This window comes from Suncus etruscus, chromosome 5 (genome assembly GCF_024139225.1).
Source record: "Suncus etruscus isolate mSunEtr1 chromosome 5, mSunEtr1.pri.cur, whole genome shotgun sequence".
Taxonomy (NCBI): Eukaryota; Metazoa; Chordata; class Mammalia; order Eulipotyphla; family Soricidae; genus Suncus; species Suncus etruscus.
The window spans coordinates 68,434,018-68,456,939 of NC_064852.1; the positions used below are offsets into that span (position 1 = coordinate 68,434,018).

At 33.7% G+C, this 22,922-nt stretch overlaps 1 protein-coding gene across 1 annotated transcript in view; it reads left to right on the forward strand.

The window, feature by feature from the left end:
* Positions 1 to 22,922, forward strand: part of CNTNAP5 (contactin associated protein family member 5) — a 939,273-nt gene that overhangs the window by 436,396 nt on the left and 479,955 nt on the right. Inside the window, exons 6-7 of the mRNA XM_049773789.1 lie at positions 4,150 to 4,334; positions 21,257 to 21,400. Of these exons, the coding sequence (XP_049629746.1) occupies positions 4,150 to 4,334; positions 21,257 to 21,400 (329 nt within the window). The remainder of the gene's footprint in view (positions 1 to 4,149; positions 4,335 to 21,256; positions 21,401 to 22,922) is intronic.

Here is a 22,922-nt window from a genome sequence, read left to right on the forward strand (position 1 = left end):
ATTTTGTCCATGTCTCCCATTATTTCAAGGTACAAACAAATATTAGCCACAACTTAGCACAAACAAGCATACTATATGTGAATAAAGAAAATCAAAGCATACATTGTCATCTTAGTAGAATCATTTATCCTGTTTATCATATTGCCTGACTGTGTGATAGTGTTACTTATTCTAATACAATATTAATCAGTCCTCTTAACACTTTGCAAGGAGATTTTATAACTCCTTGCTGTGCATTTGATTGGCTCCAGGCATGTTTTATTAATTTTATTTTTGAGAGTTTTCATATTCAGACCTCTGAAAGAGAATTATAAATGTATTTTCACCTTTCACTGTAGCATATAAATATATGTTTTATGGAAAATTTAAAAAAAGGAAAAAAAGAGAAAAGTGAAGAGAGAAAAAGTAACATTTCCTTTAATTAGTACATTTTAACAAATTGTAATAATGCAAAAGTTTGGAAGCAAATGAACAATGAATAAGTCAGAGAAATAAAGTCAACTAAGAATTCACCAGTCTCATTTTCAGTTGTACATTTATTGAAGTAATATATTTTTATTCAGAGAATGAAACTATGCATTGGACGATAATGAAGGTAGGAGTAGGCAATCTGCAGGGGAATTGGTAAAACTTGCCCACTTAATGCCACATTATTGTTTCAGCTATTCTGGCAAATTACCTTTTAGAAGAGAGAAGCATTATATTTTAATTTACTTAAAGGACCCAAATACATAAAAGTACATTCTTAAAAAACAGTACAGTATATATAAGCAATAGTTAAGGGCTCATTTTGCTAAGTCTGAGTTATTTTGCAGGAAAAATTAAGTTTTTGAGAAGAGAATGTTGAAATTCCATAAAATTAGAGATACAGATGTATAAGGCAGATTTAATTGAAGAATAAAGCTTTACACCTGAATCTCACATCTTCCAAGTTCAAGTTGGGCTGAATCAAGAATGAATACTATGCAGCTGTTTATGGAGAATAGTCATAAAATTTTTTATAAATTGATTTATAAATATAAACATATAAATATATATGGATATATATGTTTCACGTATGCTGAGTGAAACAAGTCAGAAGGATAGGGCTAAGCATAGAATAATTGCATTTAACTTTCGTTTAAATAGATAAAAAGCAGTATAAGAATAATACCTAAAAACAATAGAAATATTGTGTGGAAAATGTACACTAAAGACAGAGCAAAGGCCACTATTATAGTAATAGTTGGAAATGACCACCCTGGATTAGAACTGAGAATTAAGAGGACATAAAGTTATGTGCATGATACCCTTTAAGTAAATATCAGAAATAATGAAACCTAAAAGGAAATAAAAGGCAGGGAGAAATAAAAGGAAATAAAAGCCTAAAAGGATATAAAAGGAGAGAGAGAGAGATGTTCTTTTAATATAAATTAATGAGTCCTAGAGTTGGTGTGATGATGATGAGGCCGATCTAGGGTAGGCCTGACTTCCACAGCCTATATGACCTGGCAGGTCTGTAGGTTGTATGGTGATGGCAGAAAATTTCACAAAGAAGTCAGATGAAGTTCCGAGAGTTAGCCAGCTTTTTTTACAGGGTCCTAACATAATATACATTTCCTCAAATGGCTTCTATGCTAGTCTTTTCCAAGCAGCCACTTCTCTGTTCCTTCTGTGGCTCTTCCTGCTTGTCTCCCTTTCAGTTGCTTCTCTGGCTATCTTGCTGACTGACTCCTTTGCTGATGATATGCTGCTGCTTCTTTGTTGCTGCTTCTCTGCTGATTTTCTCTGCTGATTTTCTCTACTGATTTTGATTCTTCTCTAACTCCCCTCCTTATCCCCTTTCACACACCCCAAGCAAACTTCTCCTCCGGCCCATTCTAGGTGTGGGCAGTTCTGACCATTCAGGTAGGATAAATAAGAAATTGGGGGAGGGGATACCCACAGAAAAAGAGAGGAGAGCAAGACTAAGAGGGAGAGAGAGAGAGAAAGAGAGAGAGAGAAAAAGAGAGTGAGAGAGAAAGAGAGTGAGAGAAAGAGAGAGAGAAAGAGAGAGAGAGAAAAAGAGTGAGAGAGAAAGAGAGAGAGAGAAAAAGAGAGTGAGAGAGAAAGAGAGAGAGAGAGAGTATCTGCCAAACTGCCAAAGGGGCAGTGTGTTGGTGGAGATAGGATGACAAGAAGTTAAGTGGGGAAATTGGGGGCAGGAAATAAAACTGTGGTAAAGCTGGAATTTTGGAATGGCAGTTAATCAAAATTCAATTCAACTTTTTATCTTTGTATATCACAGTGATTTAAATAAATAACATTTAAAAATAATATATTATGCTATAGCAATCCAAAATGATCAAAAGGGTGCTTATTTTAAAGCAGGACTCATAATTAAAAGTAGACAAATAATCACTAGTCCCAAGGTCTACACCATTAAGATTAGGGCACTGAGGAGCTTTAAAATATCAGAGAAGTGATTTGAAGTTACGACAATTTTGATGATTTTTAAATATTATTATTTCTGCTGTAGAGACAAGCAGATAGTAGGTAAAATCTTTAGGGGTTTGGAAAGTTAGGAAAATTTTGGTGATTTTTTAAATTTTAGTTAGTATGTCTGCTTGTCTCTGATAGTAGGTAAATTCTTTAGGGGTTTGGATAAACCACATTCATTAGAGCTATTTTGGCTGAGTGGAGCTACCCAGTTCTATCTATAGTTGTGCTCAGCAGCCACTCCTGGCATTACACAAGGGGCTAAGTGCAGTGCTGGTCCTAAAACTAAATTGGGGAATAAAAAATGTATCTGCTGTATTAAAGCAAACATCTTATCCTCTGTATTATCTTTCCAACCCTATGGTAGGCAAATGACTCCAAAAAGAACTTTACCTGTAGTATTATGTTATTTTAGTTAATGATCTTTTGTAGTAATTGAAAGACGGAATCAAACAATTATTGGGGGGAATTTTTGGCCACACTCAGCAATCCACAAGGATTATTACTGTCTGTGAACTCAGAAATTACTCCTTGTGGTTCTAGTGGGATCATGGAGAGTACTATGGATTGAAACTATGTTAGAATAGGTAAGAGTGTTAGCACAGCAGTAGGGCATTTGCCTTGTAAGTGGCTGACCCAGGACAGACCTGGGTTAGACTCTCTGAGTCCCATATGGTTCCCCAAGTCAGGAGCAATTTCTGAGCACATAACCAGGAGTGACACCTGAGTGTCACCTGGTGTGTCCCCCCCCCAAAAAAAAAACTCAACAGGTAGTGATGAGATAGAAATTGGTTTTCAAAGTTACCAAATGTGGTTAAAGGTTCAGTAGATTTGTATAAACACACATGCATATTAAAACATCAGTTGTACTTCTGAACCATGCAGTTCTCAATGGCCCAGGGACTGCACGTACAGTTATCAGTCAGCTTCACAATCATGCTAAGAGAAGGGTCCAAGATTGTGATTATGCTTCTGGCCATCTGAAGATACTTAGCTCATTCTAATAGTTTTTCCAGAACCATCACTAGTGATGTATGAAGGCTACTGAGTGATATTTGGGGAACTTTGTGGTGCCTGGAACTTAACCCGAGTCCTGCACATGCCTAATAGCTTTATTTTGTCTAGGACCCAAGGCATACAGACTTAATATGATAAACAAAGACCCAATTTGTGAGAGACAAATAACTTAATCATAGAGAATTAACAACAGAGTTTATAAGTTTTCTGCATAAATATCATACAGACAGCAGGTATTATTATAAGGCCAGCTAAAATAAAATCTTCTCATCTATGCCTTGATACAGAGAGGCTTCATTTGTGACTTACTTTGAGTTCAATTTCTTAAGATCAGTCTTCTCAGAAAAAGATTTCAAAGTCAAATAATGTGCACTATTTTAGAACAGGTAGCTGCTATTTTATGTTATGAATTAAGCAATTAGGATATGGTTTTTTTCTGCCATGTAAATAAGTTCTAAACATTGGATATTTCATTTTCATCAGTAGGTCTGTAAATGAGTTGACTTTGAATTACACCAGAAACCTGTAGCCAGTATAAAGACAACACAGATTTGGACTTGCAGAAAGCAGCATCTTTTCCTTAAAGTCTAGGAAGTAACTTTTTTATGAAACACACTAGTACTGAAGACTGTCCTTGGAGACAGATGCCATCCATTATTTCTTTCCTCGTTGCAGATGACAGCAAGCCTCGGCTCAGCAGTAGCCCACCCTCAGTCACCCTGGGCAGCCTCCTGGATGACCAACATTGGCACTCAGTTCTTATTGAACGGGTGGGCAAACAGGTGAACTTCACTGTGGACAAACACACTGTGCACTTCCGGACCAAAGGCGAGACAGATGCCTTAGACATTGATTATGAGGTGAGTTCACCCTCCCTGAACATCTCTGCTCAGAAGTAGTAACAAAATCAATAAGTAGACAAGCAATTGAGAGAAGAAACTAGGCCTTGACAAATCTTACCTGGGGGCTTATCTTTACATTTAAGCCTAAGCAACTTCCAGTAGAACATTCTTGGGAGAGAATGTGCTCAATACATGTGGGAGAAATGCTTTGGCAGTAATGGTGTATGGACCTTAGGAGTTAATTTATTTTATGCACTTAACTCATTGTATGAAATTAACAGGTATTTTAATATCTTTTCTGCTTGTAGCCTCCTCATGTCATTCTAATTATGTGGTTACATTTAGATCTTCTTATTGTGAAGAATAAACTTCAATTAGCTGGACTAATGAAAGATACATTAATTATAAAATATAATGATATGTCAGTTATGCCACATTACAAATAAACTACTAGAATAGGCAAAGCATCCTTATGTCTATATTATAGTCAAATGTAGAGTAAATATTATATTTATTACATATTTATTGAAATATAATAAATATTGTAAAATTTTTTTTAGCTTCACACCTGAATGAACTTTTGTTGAGTGACAAGTTTTTTTTTCCTTTTTTTTTTTTTTTAATTCATTTTGTTTTGGGGTTACACTTGGTTATGTGTAATCAAGGCACAGTTGTGCCTTCCAAGAGCCAATGCTGCTGTGGCCACTGCTGCTGCTATTGCAGAGAGGCAGGTTTCATCCCTCTCTATATGTTCAATCTTAACAAGTTCACATAGTTTGAGCTTGAATCAATTTTAAAATAATAAGAAAAATAAACTCATTGTGATGTGTCTGATGTGAAATCATATTTAATACAAAGATGTTAAGTAAAAATAAAAATTAATGTGTAGTAGAGTTTATATATCTTTAAAAACAAAAGAATATATAGACCTGAAAGCATAAAAAATCTAAGAAAATATCAGTTAGTAAACTAAGACACAGAAAAAGCAGATAATAATATAGTGAAGTTAAAGAAACTTATTTTTCTTATTTCTTATTTTTGAATGATTTTTTAATTTTGGAGCCAAGGTTATAGATGAAGTAGTAAATATTACTAGAATGTGAGCAGGCTTGTGTTTGACCCTCCCTGGTTCACTACTGGACGTAATTCCTAGTGGTCCTAGAATACCTTCAAGTTGAAGCAACACTATAGGTTTAAGTACCAAAGATTAGACTTGAATCTACTGAAAGTGTCTCTATTTAAAAACAAAAGCAAACCACATACACATATATAGATACCAAATATTTGGAGGCTGGGGGAATTTCTCAATGATAGAGCAAGCACACGAATTGTGTATATAAGCTTAATACAACAGCAACAACAAAAGAAAATTAACATGCTTTGGAAATTTGTGTAATTCCAAAAGAACTATTTTGAGAGTTTAGAGAGAGAGCACAGCGTTTATTGCTCTTGAATTTCATGAGGCCAACTCCATTTAGATCTATGGTACCACATGATTACTAAACACTATCAGAATTACCTCCTATTTTTTAAGATGGGAATACCTCCTGAGTAGCACTTAAGTGTAGCTCAAAAAATAAACAAGATATGTAGCAATAGATATTTGTCATGTCTGTTTTTGAAACTGCATGCTCTAATTTAGCATTCAAGTTTATTAAATCTATAGACCACTACCATCCTACATACTGATCTATATACCTGAAGTTACAGACTTGGTGGTAGACTAGTGATTTTCAGATGTTCTATACTAGTAAGCCAGCACCAATTAGTGGACAAATATTTGAAAAGTACTTGTCCTACTTATATTGATCAGTTATTCAACGTAATTTTTAATTTTATAATGTACTGTTTGATAATTATTTATGCATCATTATATTTTAGTACTGTAAACTTATAGCTTCATACCTTCATGAAGGTATATTATTCATATCTACCCTGATCATAGTATTTAATTTATGTGAGATATATTTTTTCTAATTTTGTTTATTTCTTTTTTTTTTTTTTTTGGTTTTTGGGCCACACCCGTTTGACGCTCAGGGGTTACTCCTGGCTATGTGCTCAGAAATCGCCCCTGGCTTGGGGGGACCATATGGGACGCCGGGGGATCGAACCGCGGTCCTTCCTTGGCTAGCGCTTGCAAGGCAGACACCTTACCTCCAGCGCCACCTACCCGGCCCCTAATTTTGTTTATTTCTATGGAATTGTGTTTAACTCATGGTACACACTAAAGAAAACTTATTAAGTAGATGAAGAGCATTTATTTGCGTGAACTTTAAGAGCCATCAACACATGACCTACTTTTTTTTCCCATAAGAAGATCCTAATATGTTTCTCGTGCTTAGAGGCCACCTTACTGCTATTCTTTCTTTCTTAGACAGTGTCTAATGGACCCTTCTTTTAAAGCTGAGATGTGATTAAAGGAATGGCTAGACACGATACAACTATTTATTTGGTGTTCAAAATAACTACAGAGCACCGGGGAAATTGTTTTTTAGATCAGGTGGTAGAATAATTGTTATTGATTTTTTTTCCTCCTTTGGAACTCAGTTGCTCGGCTAACAGAGGAACTAATGTGAGAGAAAATAAAATATAAAATGAAAAATGGGAGATAAAAAGTAGATATAAAAGGGAAAAATAGAAAACTAAATAGTGCAACTTCTTTGTGTATCATTTTGTGATTCACCCCTAAAATAGCCTTATCAAAGAGATTATAGTTCTATATAACAAACAAATCAAACACTAAGCAATTTCTCACCCTGAGTAGTCACCAATGACTACTAAGAAACTGAAATAAGACTTGACCCCAAGTCTGTGAGGAGCTCCTTTTAGGATAGTTTTTTTTCTGACAGAATATTGGTCCCTTGAACATCAGCAATAATTTTTATCCTTTCCTGGCTTCCGTGTATATGTAAGACTGGACAGCACATTGTGTAGGGGCCATTCATATTTATTTTCCAGTTTACATTTATAGAGTGTTGATATTTGTGGAACTTCAAAATTGATGTTTTTTTCATGTTTTATGACTTGGGAATACCATATAATGTCTCCTTTAAAACATAGACTAATGGTATACATATTGTGTTCAAAGTGATAGAAAACTATTTTAACTCTAGTATACTTACCCTCAAATATTGATTTTTAATAGCATGGACTAAAAATGAAATGATAGAATTATTTTTTGTTTAATTTTAGCTGATCTAAGAAGAAGGTATAATAGATTTTAATTCATCACTTTTAGTAAAAGTGACTAATAAAGTATTTTGACTCTGGCTGAAATGGACTAAACTATAATAATCTCCAATAAAATACTCTAAAATTAGTCAATCCCTATGCCAGTAATTGCAAGGCTTGCTATAAAAGTACAGATGGAGGTCCACATACCCTTAATATAAATATTTAAGGAGTTACAAGTAAAATAATGGAATATTAGAAATAAAGTTCTATTATTCCCCTTTGAAAAAATATATTTTTACAATCTTATCCACATATTTAAGGCATGTATAGAGTTGGCTATTTATCACACCTATGAGTTTGTGAGTCACCCTAAAGATAGAAGAAACTGAGAATACTTTTTGTACTTCAAGCAGTTGCAAGACTGCTTAGTCAAGTAATTACTAGGTGCAATAGTTTAAAAGGGCTGAAGTAGTTAACTATTATTGTTTAACTTTTTCTTTAAAAAACTCCTATGTTTCTTCTCTAGCAAAGAAGTTTCAAATTAGAGGGTGACTTCTGAGAGTTTTAAAGTGCTTGTTTGTTCAACAGTAATCACCTGTCACTTGGGTGTCTAATAATACTAAACTTAGGATTTCCAACAAGCAAAATACTTAACTATTAAAATATTTGCTCTATTCTTTAATCCAAAAATGTCCTAATATAAACATATCATAAATTTATTCAAAAAATTTTAAATATATTGAGAAAAACTGACTTGTCAGCTCACAATGTTTGCTGAGTCTGTTTATAAAAAACTGTTTAGAAGAATTGTCTTGTGGAATCCATAGAGAACATAAAGAAATGGAGAAGTAGCATGGATAGTGATGGAGAAGGTAACATGGCCACCATTAGACCACTCATGAAGTCCCAACTGTCAAAGAAAGGACCAAGAAGTTCATCAGGCATCGGTATTACTGCTATGTCAAGATTATGTGAAACTGGTGGCATTTCAGAGGAATTGACGTGCCAAATATTCAAAGGCAGATCTTGATGTCCAAGGAGATTGGATAAAAAAGATGACAAATCATATACTGCCCAGTTACTTTCAGTAGTTTCTGTCTGCCATGTTAAGGATCTTGCTTTACTTTTGTGGAACAAATCTTATTGGAATAAAATAGCTTACAGTGTTTCTTCTGAGATTCATTAAAAAAAGTCTCTAAAATGAAGAGCCCAACTGGGTATTAGAGTTACTAATTCCAATGCTAGGTTGCACAATAAAGAAAATACGTATCTAGCCATAGGGCACATGATATTGTATTATTAAACTGCAAAGTTGCCCAAAAATGCCCCCTAATTGCCCCAAAACTAATTATCAGAATTTGATTAGGGACAACAATAATAAAACCATTCCCTAATACTATTTGTATTACCCAAATATAGTCATAATAACAAAACCTATTTAATAGCATAGATTGTTCTGAGAAAATTAGAGAAGCTGAAAAAAATTGAAAAAAATATTGAGAAAATATGCTGTAATTGTATATTACCTTGTTTTTACCCATAGTGGGGTTCCACAAGATTTCTAAATGTATGTGCACCCAGATTTCCTGAGATTAGTGGGTTTTGAGAATTTTGGACTTAACCATTTAAAAAAGGATAGAATTTCTGTTAAACTGAAACAAGTTTTCTACTCCTGTTCTGTGTCTAAGTCACTGAGTGTACTTGAAAGGAACAAACATACAAAGAGCTTGAGTAGAATCAATATATCTATAGTGATTATGATTTCGGATTTTGTGAGGTTAGAATGATAGTACCACAAGTATGGCACTTGGCTTGGATACAGCAGACCGAAGTTTGATCCCTAACAACCCATATTGTTTACCAAGCCTACCACAGCATTTTTGAGCACAGATTAGAGGAATCTCTAAGCAAAGACAGATTTTCAAAACCAACCCCCAAAAATGTTGGGACTGTGGGTCCAAAGAGGTACAGTTGGTAGAAAACTTTTATTGCAAGAACCTCTCCAGGTTCCATCTACCGAACCCTATATGTCCTTCAAGCCCATTGAGAATGATCTCTGATCATAGAGCCAGGAATATGCCCTGAGCATTCTCAAAACAAATGAAGAAAAGAAAACATTAGATAAAGTAAGGGAAGGAAGGAAGGAAGGAAGGAAGGAAGGAAGGAAGGAAGGAAGGAAGGAAGGAAGGAAGGAAGGAAGGAAGGAAGGAAGGAAGGAAGGAAGGAAGGGAGGGAGGGAGGGAGGGAGGGAGGGAGGGAGGGAGGGAGGGAGGGAGGTGGATAAAGACAGTACTGGGTTTTATCACAGTTGAAAAAGGAATTTAAGTCAGACCAAAAAAATGTTTTCAGAACGGGAATTCTGTTAATAGGACAACAAAAAATTCAGGAAATATAGTATCATGTCATCTGCAAATAGTGAGAGCTTGAGAGTTCTTCCTTTTCTATCTGGGTGCCCTTGTTATCTTTTTCTTGCCTAATCATTATGGCAAGAACTTCCAGCACTATGTTGAATAGGAGTGGTGAAAGAAGGCAGCCTTCTCTTGTACCAGATTTTAGAGGAAACGATTTTAGAGTATCTCCATTGACAATAACAGTTGCATTGACTTGTGGTAAATGGCTTTGACTATATTGAGAAAAGTTTCTTGCATTCCCATCTTGATGATAATTTTTATCAAGAATGGGTGTTAGACCTTATCCAATGCATACTAAGCATCTTTTAATATGATCACTTGGTTACTTGGTTTGTTAAACCATCCTTGCATTCCTGGAATGAAACCTATTTGGTCTTGGCATATGACCTACTTGATGGATCCCATTTGCCAGAATATTGTTGAGGATCTTTGCATTTGTATTCATCAGGGTATTGGTCTGTAGTTTTCTTTTTTGGCAGAATCTCTGTCTGGCTTTGATATCAGAGTGATGTTAGCTTCATAAAAACTATTTGGGAGTGTTCCTGATTCTTCAATTTTATGAAAGAGCCTTGAAAAGGATTGGTAGTATTTCCTCTAAAAAGGTTTGAAAGAATTCATTATTGAATCCATCTGGGGCTGGGCTTTTGTTTTGAGGGAGACTCTTGATTATCATTTTAATTTCCTCCTTAGTGATGGGTCTGGTTAGATATGCTACAAATCCTGGTTTAACTATAGAAGATTGATTATGAGTTCAAGGAATTATCCATTTCTTCCAGATTCTCAAATTTTGTGCATAGATTTCCTCAAAGTAGTCTCTATTACCCTTTTAATCTTTGTGGTATCTGTAGAGATTTCCCCCTTTGCATTTCTAATTTGATTTATTAACTTTCTCTCACTCTGTTTCTTTGTGAAATTTGCTAGTGGTTTATCAAACTTTTTTATTTTTTTCAAAGAATGAACTTTTGCTTCCGTTGATCTTTTTGATTGTTTTTTTTTTATTTCCACTTCTTTGATTTCTTAGAAAACCCTTAAGACTTCACAAAAAGCTTCTAGAAACAATAGATTCATATAGCAAAGTGGCAGCCTAAAAAATTAACACAAAAATCAATGTCCTTCTTATACACTAATAATTATAGAGAAGAAATGGACATTAAAATAATGTCATTCACATTAGTGTCACTTAAAGATGTAAAGGACCTATACAAACTACAAAACTACAAAAGCCTGATTCAATAAATAAAAGAGGACAAAAGGAAATGGAGATGCATACTGTTCTCATGGATTGGGAGGACTAACATCATTAAAATGTCAATACTCTCCAAATATTGTACAGATATAATATGTTCCCTCTATGGATACCCATGACATTCTTCAAAAGTGGAACAAACACTCCTGAAATTCATTTGGAATAATAAACACCCACTAATAGCTAAAACAACCCTTTGGAAAAGGAATGTGAAGGACATCACTTTCCTCAGCTTTACATTGTATTGCAAAGTTATAGTCATTAAAACAGTATGGTTTTGGAATAAAGAGAGAGCCTTAGATCAGTGGGATAGACTGGAGTATTCAGATAATGTTCCTCAGACATGCAATCAATCAATTTTTGATAAAGGGGCAAGAAATGCAAACTGGAGCAAGGAAAGCCTCTTCAACAAGTGGTGTTTGCAAAACTGCTTATCCACTTGCAAAAAAAACAAACTCAGACCTTCATCTAACAGCATGCACAAAGGTCAAATACAAAAGGATTAAAGACTTGATATCAGACCTAAACCCAAATGGTTTATAGAACAATACCTAGGTAAAACACTCCATGACATTGAGACTATAGGCATCTTTAAGGAGGAAGCAGCACTCTTCAAACAAGTGGAAGCAGAGTTAAACAGATGGTATTATATTAAGCTGAGAAGCTTCTTCTGTCTTTTGAAGGAAATAGTACCTTGGATACAAAACTCACCCACAGAGTGGGAGAAGCTATTCACTCAATACCCATTAGGCAAGGGGCTAATATCTAAGATATACAAGGTACTGACAGAACATAACATTAAAAAATAAATCTAACCCTATCAGAAAAATGGAGAGCAGAAATGAACAGACACTTTGCCAAAGAAGAAATACAAATGGTCAAAAGGCACATAAAAATGTCCCACATCATAATCATCAGGGAGATGCAAATCAAAACAACAATGAGATAGCATCTCACACCACAGAGACTGGCACACAGAACAAGAACAATCAGTGCTGGCAGGAATATGTGGAGAAAGGAACTCTTATTCCTTGCTTGTGGGAATGCTGTCTAGTTCAGCGTTTATGGAAAACAATATGGATATTCCTCAAAAAACTGAAAATTGAACTTCCATATGATCCATCTATACCACTCCTAGGGATATACTCTAGGAACACAAAAATGCAATAAAAAATCTCTTCCTCACATCTATTTTCATTGCAGCACTATTTATATAACCAGACTCTGGAACAACCAAGACACCCTTCAACAGATGAATGACTAAATAAATAGTGGTACATGTACACAATGGAATATTATGCAGCCATCAGGATAAAGGAACTCATGATATTTTCCAATTAATGGATTTACATGGAAACTGTTATGCCAAATGAATTAAGCCAGAGGGAGATATGAAAGACACAGAATAATCTCAGTAATCAATGGGTTTTGAGAAAAATAAAGAAAATATTCTTATAATGCACAGAGATGAGGGCTGGAAGGACCAGTTCATGATAAGAAGCTCACCACAAAGAGTGGTGAGTGTAGTTAGAAAAATAACTACACTAACAACTATCATGGCAATGTTATTGAGTGAGAGAAGTAGAATGCCTGTCTCAAATACAAGTAGTTGATGTGGGAGGAGGGAGATCAGGGGCATTGGTGATGGGACTGTTGCACTGGTGATGGGGGGGTGTTCTTTGTATGACTAAAACCGAACTACAATTATGTTTGTAATCACATTGTTTAAATAAAGTCATAAACATACACACGCACACACACACAAATCTAATAAAGATACTGCTATGGCAGTAGAACCAAAAATTGCAAAATAGCCAAACTAATATAAAACAAAAGAGGAGACTGGAATCAAAGGAGCTAAAGTTGCAGAAGATGGAATTCATACAATAAATATCAAAGCAGCCTTTCTCCTGGGATTCATCCAGTTGGAATATGCCTGTATACCAAACAAATACTTCAGGTTGCCAGATGGTAAATATTACCAGTACTTCGAGTAAAATATTATGATGTAACACTTGATTTTGTGGCTGCTACATGCAATTCAGTTTGCTAAGAGCGAACAAGTATGAAAATATAGCAACATGATAAACAAAAAGAACGGCAAGACAAATAAATGCTTTTCAAAAATTTTTTATCAAAAATGTTATGCAATAAGTATTTGTTGGCTCTATTAAGTTTGAATCATAATTCTGGCACTAAATTTTTTTTTTTGGTTTTTCGGGTTACACCCATTTGATGCTCAGGGGTTACTCCTGGCTAAGCGCTCAGAAATTGGCCTTGGCTTGGGAGGACCATATGGGAAGCTGGGGGATCTGACCGAGGTTTGTCCTAGGTTAGTGCATGCAAGTTAGTGCATGCCCTACCGCTTGTGCCACCTCTCCATCCCCATATTCCTCTTTTCTAAAAAGAAAAAAAAAAGTCAAATAGAATAAACAATTATGATCAATGTCTCACAATAAAACAAATTGGATCTGGGCTTATTTTGAGCTCAAGGCATCCTAGAGATGGTACTTTTAACTACTTTGCTGTAAAAAGTTGGATAATAGATACTAATATAATTCACAAACTTATACAATATTGTAACATATTTCCACATGGTAAAATTTTTTTTAAAAGTTCCAAGGAGGTGTCGCTAGAGGTAAGGTGTCTGCCCTGCAAGTGCTAGCCAAGGAAGGACCACGGTTTGATTCCCCAGTGTCCCATATGTTCCCCCCAAGCCAGGGGCAATTTCTGAGTGCTTAGCCAGGGGTAAACCCTGAGCATCAAATGGGTGTGGCCGCAAAAACCAAAAAAAAAAAATTCCAAGGAGGAAAAACAGGACAAGTGATTAAATTATAGTTTATATAATCAACATTCAGAACAAATTATACTTGATGACATACATATATGTGCCTAAGGGAAAGCAATATGAATATGTGCTCAATCAAACTAGATAATAATAGTAATTATCTCCAAATTCAACTTTATAAACAATAGCAGGTGATATATAAAAGCATAATAAAACTATAATAAAAACCTTAGGATCAAAAAGAATTACATGATACTAGTTAATTGGGGAAATAAAATTGAAAGTCATTGAAATTCCCTACAAAGTAATTATTCCCACATTTTTAGTAACTTGACACCAGGGACACAGTGATAGTACAGTACACTTGCTCGGTCTACAGTGGGCTCATATTTATTCTCCTGCACAACATAGTACCATGAGTTCTACTAGAAGTGATTCCAGTATGCATAGCATAGGTAAGCTATGATCATCTAAAAACTAAATAATGACAATAAATTAAAAATAATAAACAGACATGAGATATATGTGGCTTATAAAAACATTGAAGAAATAGCTTCTTTTCAATGTAGGAGTTGGGGAGGGGACATAAGTTTATACAAAGTGAATAAAAGATTAGAGCTGCCGGGTGTGACCCAAAAACCAAACACCAAAAACAAACAAAAAATTAAGAGCAATATATAAAGGCAAACATTAAAAGATTACAACTTTACTTCTCAAAAATAAACTATGCTCAATAGATGTGCACAACAATAAAAATAACAATAATATAAATACTACAAAACATTTTCCCTTTAAAATAGATATAATAAGCAATATTCTTATTGGAGTGCCTCCATTCAATGAAGTAAATTAGTCCAGGGCTTTCCATTTTTCAAGATGAGTGATTTCATGGGTAGGGTTCACTGAGAAAAAACAATACTGGGAACTTGAAAAGTACTCAGATGCTGACTGAACTAAATAGAAGAGTAGCTGGAAAATGAAGAGTATTTACATTTTGTGAATAATAGTAACAATATTTTCAGTATTCAAGGTCAAATACAGCCTTGAACCAAGTATAATTTAATGGGCAAAGCATAATTTAATAAAAAGTTTAATTGGTGGATAAATTTTGATAAGTCAACTGAAATTATATGTACAGATATCTGAGCAATATCAATTACAAATGGTGAATTAAGAGGTCTAAATTACAAGAGATGCATATATTTTAATAAAATACAATTAGAAAAGTAAATGGTATATGTGTAGAAAAAACATAAAAATATTAGGCAAATATTTCCCATTATAACATCTGATAATAAAATTATCTATAAAATAGACAATTGTCATCTTAAATGTTTAATAACTTTAAAGTGGTCAGAGATAAATGTAAAGCAATTTAAAGTTACATGTCTAGAAATGCAACCTTGCTGCTTCCTCCTTGTTGAATATAACTTCAGTAGCTCCAATTTTCCTGATAGAAAAATGTAACTTGGTGATAAATGATAACAATGGAATTTATATCAAACTGTAGGAGGCTGCAGATGAGAAGATAACATGAGTAGGAGATAACATGAGTAAGAGATTGACTAAGATGTGATTTCTGGTCCTGAGACCAGACAAGAGTGATCCCTGAGCACAGGAGTAAGCTCTACAAACTGCCAGTTGCAGGCCAATAAATAAATAAATAAATAAATACATAAATACATAAATAAATAAATAAATAAATAAATAAATAAATAAATAAATAAATAAAAACAGGAGACTTGTGGGTCTATTTTGAAGAGAACACCTAACATGTATCCTTAGGATCCTATTCAATTCTGTCATAGCATTGTCCTTCCATTTGCACCTCTTCTGAAGCCCAAGTTTCCCCTATTCCAGTACTTACTATCCTGAGACATTCTATCACTACACAGTAAGGACAGTGTTCTACTCTGTAAATAATTGGTTAGAGTAGAGTTTTCTCTTTTCCTGCTGTTCTTCCTTTCTAGGCATATTAAGGACTTAAGGATGAAACTTAAGGATGAAAGGGGCTTCTTGCCCCTGATTCTGGAGAAATATTAAATAAAATATCGTGTGTTATGGACTCCCTCCAGTGATTCTTTTGGGATCTTAAGTTGTGAGGTTTGAACTCTCTCATGCTTCTAAATCCTACTAGCAGACATTGATACATTTAATTTTATTTGTGGCACGCGCATTCTCAACAGTTTGCTTTATACTGTGTTTGAGTGGCCAGAGGTGATGCTATGAATTATAAGAAACATATATTTGGCAATTTAGATGATTGAAATGTATTTCTCATATATAGTTATTGTTCTTGGACAATTCTTAGTTTATAGTCCCCCAAATTCCTGGTATTTTCTAACTGTTGAGAATGATAAAGGCATTTTATGTTATGTGAATGAGGGAAATTTTAAAAATGCCATGCAGAGATTTTGGTTGTCTAGAAAAGTAATCTTGTGATTGGAAGCTTTGAAATTTTAAAGTTCTCTGCTTTCTTTTTTAATGAATAGATGATCCTGTGAATTTATGGTATTCAGAGTTTTGTAGGATAGTCTTGTAATAAACTTAGTGATTAATTAGGTGAGGAGTCTTGGTATTTTGGCCAAAATCATAATTATAGGGGCAAGAGTGATAATTCAGTGGATAGACATGGTGCACCTAGCCGAACCAGATTGAATTCCCGGTATCACATATGGTCCCCCAGAGTCCTGTCAAGAGTGATCACTGAGTGAAGAGCTAGGAGTAAGACCTGACAGCTGGGTACAGTCTCCAAACAAAATTAAAAAAAAAAAAAACCAACAACAAATAAAACACAAGTATATCCAGGGCTTGTGGGACTACATTTTTTACCCTGTGAAATTTGGGGCTATTTCTATGTAACAGCGTCCTTACTGAGTTGAATTAAGTTGAATTCTTAGTTACTGAGTATACAGGTGTATTAGACTTATTTGAAAGTTCTGAAAAATCTCTAGACACTCTTAAGCATTAAGTAAGGAAACTTTGATTATCTAGTCACTCTGAACCAAGCAGCTAAGAACTTTCTATGCTGTCATTTTCCACAGTCAACACCAATCTATTTTCCTCCCAGCTGAGTATAGCCCTGATGTCAAGCTGACCTCATTGCAAGTTTGATAGACTCACAAACATTATTATTATGAGAAAAAGGAGAAAATGGTGTTAATTGATTGAACATTTGAAATATGCAGCATATTCCATAATTTAACTTCTGAAAATCCTCTCTCCTCAAAGTGCTTCAAAATCTTCTTTAGAACGATTTAAAGGAAGGTGGTTTTTGTCTTTCTTTTTCAAATAATACTCTGGATTATAATATTTCTAACTCAAAAATATTATATTTAAAATAACTTTTGTAGATTTATAACTATAAACACAACAGATAAATAATGTAATTAATTTTATATTGAAATTATAAAAATAAATAATAACATATCCAGCACGTTTATAGTAGATTCTTTCATAGCTGACCAAAATTTGTAAATATGAAAATTTTTTGACTGTAGATTGCTGATAAATAGTGAAGTCACAAAACAAAAATTTTTATCCAGAATAAAATCACCAAAAAAACGCTATCAAGTCATAACAAAAATGGTGAAACCTTAATCCATATTTCTAAGTATTCATCTCTGTAAAAAGATCTATATTTCTGTCATACTTATTTCACAAATAATCTATATCTCTAAACCAATTTGATATAGTGGCATGTTTTATGATTACGACCATTAGACACTCATGCCAAGTTAAAATTAAAGAATAAGATAAACAAGGTGTTAGTGATAAAGTGGTAAAATAAATGGGCAAAGAATGGAAGTTTTGTTGGGCAATGATACTATCCTGGGATTCTGAAATAGTATAAATATGTCATTATGTCTTTGTCTAAACTTACTGAATATCTGAAATCCTGAGTGATCTAAAGGAAAACTATGAATGCTGAATGATTCTGTATGTCAATATACGTTTACTCATTATAATAGCTATGCCATTGCTGATAAATATGGGTAATGCATATGTGAAATTACAGAGCATAAGAAAAACTTTCTATTAACTTTTCAAAGTTTTCATGAACATAAAAATTGATTTCTAGATTTTGAAACAAAAAACCTGAATCTTTTAAAATATGAATCTTAAAAAATATAAAAGGCTTTATTTAAAAGTCAAATTTTAAAACATATATTATTATAAATACATAGGGAAAATTAACTATATATATTTATGTTTCAAAGTATTTGTATATTTAATAAAAACATTGGTATGCTCCAGAGTTTATCAGAGTATCTACAAAGGTATTAGTCATTTTAAATAAAATAAAAGGAAAAACATACACACACACACACAAACCTACTTTTTTCCTTAGAGACAAATCTAGGCGTTTATTCCCCTTTAATTTAAACACCAGAATTACAAAGTTTTTTATGATTGAGTTTCAGACTTACAACGTACAACATCCTTCTCTCTTGGATGTTTCCCACCAACAATGTCCCCTGTTCAGTTTCCTTTCCCCCTACCCCCTGCCTGCCTTTGGGGCAGGCAATTTATTCTTTCTTTTTTCTCTCTCCCTCACTCCCCCCACCTTTTTTTAGGCACTGTGGTTTGCATTTGGTTAATGAAGGAGTATTGTGGATAACACTTTATTCTTTTTTGTTTGTTTGTTTTTGTTTTGGGGCCACACCCAGCAGCACTCAGGGATTGCTCTGCGCTCAGAAATCCTTTCTGGCAGGCTCAGGACCTGATCAAACCCAGATCTGACCCATGTCGGCCGCCTGCAAAACAAACGCCCTGTCCCTGAGCTATCGCTCTTGCAGTATATCACTTTATTTGACACACAGTTCTTGTCTAGAGTGATCATTTCCAACTATCATTGTCACAAATGGTCCCTGCTCTCCCCTAACTGCAATGCTCCACTAGTTGTGGCAATCTTCCTATCATGACTGGGTCCTCCTGGCCCTTCTCTTTATTGTCTACCTTTTTTTTAATAGATCTCATTAATGAGTGAGATTTTTCTATGTCTAACTCAAAATAATAATTCAGTGTGCTGGAACCATGGGAATAGTACAAAAGAACGGTGCTTGCCTTGCATATGGTAAACTTTGGTTAGGTCCTCAGCAGCACATATGGTCCCCTACGATCTCACGAGTGATCTCTAAGCACAGAGCTAGGAGTAAGCCATGAGCATAACTGGCTATGACTCTATTTTACCATTCAAATAAACAGTAATTCAGTGAGTTGTCTGCAAGTATAGATTATGGCGTATTTTTGTATTGCTTTACAATAAATCAGTTAATATAGTATTTTCAATTAGGATATCATTTATTTTTAATTTTAAAACAGATGATTACTAAGTTCCATCATTAACAAGCTTGACTGTTATATTGTTCATTTTTTTAAAAAATTAGCAAGATAATTAATGACCTTCCATTTTATTTTTATAGAAAATAACTTGGAAATAAGCTTAGCATTATATTTCTTTTTTCCCAATGTTTTTTAGTGTAGTTACAGTTTCTGTCGTTTAAAAAACTTTTAATAATCACTATTTACTGATATTAGATGCCAGAGAAACACACAGAAATGAGTTCCATGATTATGTCTAGTCTGCCTACTATTTAATCAGCATACTTTGCAATAACACACTTTTCTTTTTTTACTGTAATATTTTTTATTTTTATTTAAATACCTTGATTACAAACATGACTGTGGTTGGGTTTCTGTGATGTAAAGAATATCCCCCATCACCAGTGCAGCATTCCCATCACCAATGTCCCAATTCTTCCTCCTTCCCACCCCACTCTTGCCTGTACTCTACACAGGCTTTCTATTTCCCTCATACATTCTCATTGTTAGGATAGTTCTCAATGTAGTTATTTCTCTAACTAAGCTCATCACTCTTTGTGGTGAGCTTCATGAGGTGAGCTGGAACTTTCAGCCCTCCTCTCTTTTGTCTTTAAAAATTATTGCAAAAGTGTCTTTCAGTTTTCTTAAAACCCATAGATGAGTGAGGCCATTTTGCGTCTTTCTCTCTCTCTTTGACTTATTTCAATTAGCATAATAGATTCCATGTACATCCATGTATAGGAAAAGTTCATGACTTCATTTATTCTGATGGCTGCATAATATTCCATTGTGTATATGTACCATAGTTTCTTTAGCCATTCATCTGTAGAGGGGCATCTAGGTTGTTTCCAGAGTCTTGCTATAGTAAATAGTGCTGCATTGAATATAGGTGTAAGGAAGGGATTTTTATATTATATTTTTGTGTTCCTAGGGTATATACCTAGGAGTGGTATAGCTGTATCGTATGGGAGCTCAATTTCCAGATTTTGGAGGAACCTCCATATAGTTTTCCATAAAGGTTGGACTAGATGGCATTCTCACCAGCAGGGGATAAGAGTTCCTTTCTCTCTGCATCCCTGCCAACACTGTTTGTTCTCATTTTTTGTGTGTCAATCTCTGTGGGGTGATATAGTACCTCATAGTTGTTTTGATTTGCATCTCCCTGATGATTAGTGATGTGGAGCATTTATTCATGTGCCTTTTGGCCATTTTTATTTCTTCTTTATTAAATTGTCTGTTCATTTCTCTTCCCCATTTTGATGGTATTAGATGATTTTTCTTGTAAATTTCTGTCAGTGCCTTATATAGTTTGGATATTAGCCCCTTATCTGATCGGTATATTTCTTACATGCAACACAGACTTTAAAACTAGGGCTTGGGGCCAGAGCGATGGTGCAGTGGAAGTGCGTTTTACCTTGCAAGCGGCTGACCCAGGACGGACCTCGGTTCAATCCCAAACTATCCATATAATCCCCCAAGCAAGGAGCGATTTCTGAGCGCATAGCCAGGAGTAACCCCTGAGCGTCACCGTGTGGGGCCAAAAACAATAAAATAATAAATAAATAAATAAATAAATAAAACAATATATAATAAATAAATAATAACAAAATAATAAATAATAATAAAGTAAATTAGGGCTGGATCAACTGACTAAAAGGAAACTTTGTTCCATGTCTTTATTTCTATCAGATGTGTCTATAACAGATGAACATACAAATATTATTTTATTTTTCTCTCCATTTGTAAATTATTGTACTTATAACCAAACTGGTTCAGAAAGGAAGTAAAATAGTTTTGTAAAATATCTAAAAAAAATCAGGCAATTACAGTTATTTATGCATGGAATAATCAGTATTGATTTTAATTCATAAACAAGTGATATCTTTAATTATTTGAGCAACTTGGCTTTGTATACAATTGAATATACTGAAATAATGTTGCTTTCAAAGTCTTTCAGCACTTATAACGAAGATGTATTATTTTTCTCTGTATAAAGCTTAGTTTTGGAGGAATTCCAGTACCAGGCAAACCAGGGACCTTTCTAAAGAAAAACTTCCATGGATGTATTGAAAACCTTTATTACAATGGAGTAAACATAATTGACCTGGCTAAAAGAAGAAAGCATCAGATATTCACAGTGGTAAGTCAGAATATATTTTTCTGTTTTAAGCTCTATGGTTTCTACCACTTTGGAATGTTTTACATTTACTCTCCTGTGTATATCAACAAAATTTATTTATATTACACTGTTTTAATTTTCCATCATTCACGCAGGTAAACCTGGAGAGTGAGAGGAAAATTAAGGACAGTGTAAATTGTGTTACTGAGAGAGACAAATGAATTAAAGACATTGGATATTTTTGTTCTTGCTTGTGAGTTGTGAACCAAATTTAGGTAGGCATTGTGGACTAAACTGAGCTAAATAAAGTCTTAACTTTCTCTAGAAAATATAACAAATGGACCATAGATTCTATTTTTCTCAATACTTAATATCACTCAATTTATTGTTACTATTAAGTGTATCTTCCCACAAAGTATAGTACCTTTTATATTTAATTAAGATATTTGTCATTATGCTATAGAGGCTTTATTTTCATCTTTTATAATTTGTTTATCATAACCAGTGTGATTTATGAAACTGTTAGTGATAGACTTTTTTCAACCATAGAATATTTAAACTTCAGGCTGAACCACCACCACATTTAAACTCATGGTTTGTTAGAGATTATCTTCTTAATATTTTGATATTAGCAAGTTAAAATCATTAATGAATATTTATCTTTTCCAGGAAACCATTAGTTTCTCAAGGGCCAGCAAATTCCTTTTTTCTTTCAGTACTGCATTTTCAATTGATACTCCTATGCCTCGTATGTACTAGGTGCAAAGTATAGTATTGATGGTTTCAACACTACTTTTATTTTTGTATGTTTATATGAGTTTTGTTTGAGATATTTTATAGTTTTGTTGTTTTGTATAGACAAATTTAAGATGGTCAGGTTTTCTTTGTGATTGGATTTTAATTGTTGTAAACTATCCATATTGAAGTGTTTACTTTCTTTCAAATCTTTAGTTGATTTTTAGGTAACCTGTTATATCTTCTCTGAGAAATATTTGTAGGAAACTTTTGTCTAGGATTTCATTTTAACCTTCCTTTATCATCACATTTAAAGTAAGTTCGAGAAGACACTGAAGAATATTATGTTTTTAACACATTCTACCAGGCTTTGTCTTTCAATTTATATATTTAAATAATTTACATTTGATGTGTTTAGAATTTTGTATTTAGTGTTCATAAAGTTGAAAATGCATGCTACTTTGGTTTCCTATTTTTTCTAATTTTTTATTATTTTTACTTATTTTTCTGTATGTCTTTAATAACTTTTAGAATTCTATTTTAATGTGTACATTTGAATGCATTTTTTAAATTTTTGTTAATGACTTCATTATATCTTATATAATATCCTGACTTATCAGAATTTACTTGTATTCACTCCATTTAATAAAGTATGGAAATCCCATTACATTGAATTTCTTTAGTATCCTTATTTATTATGTAATTATTTAATACTTTTTCTTATTTAGAAACAAGTAAATATTTTTGTTTCTACTTCAAACATAAATTTTCAAAAACTTCAAAGATATAAAAGGACTATTTTATTATA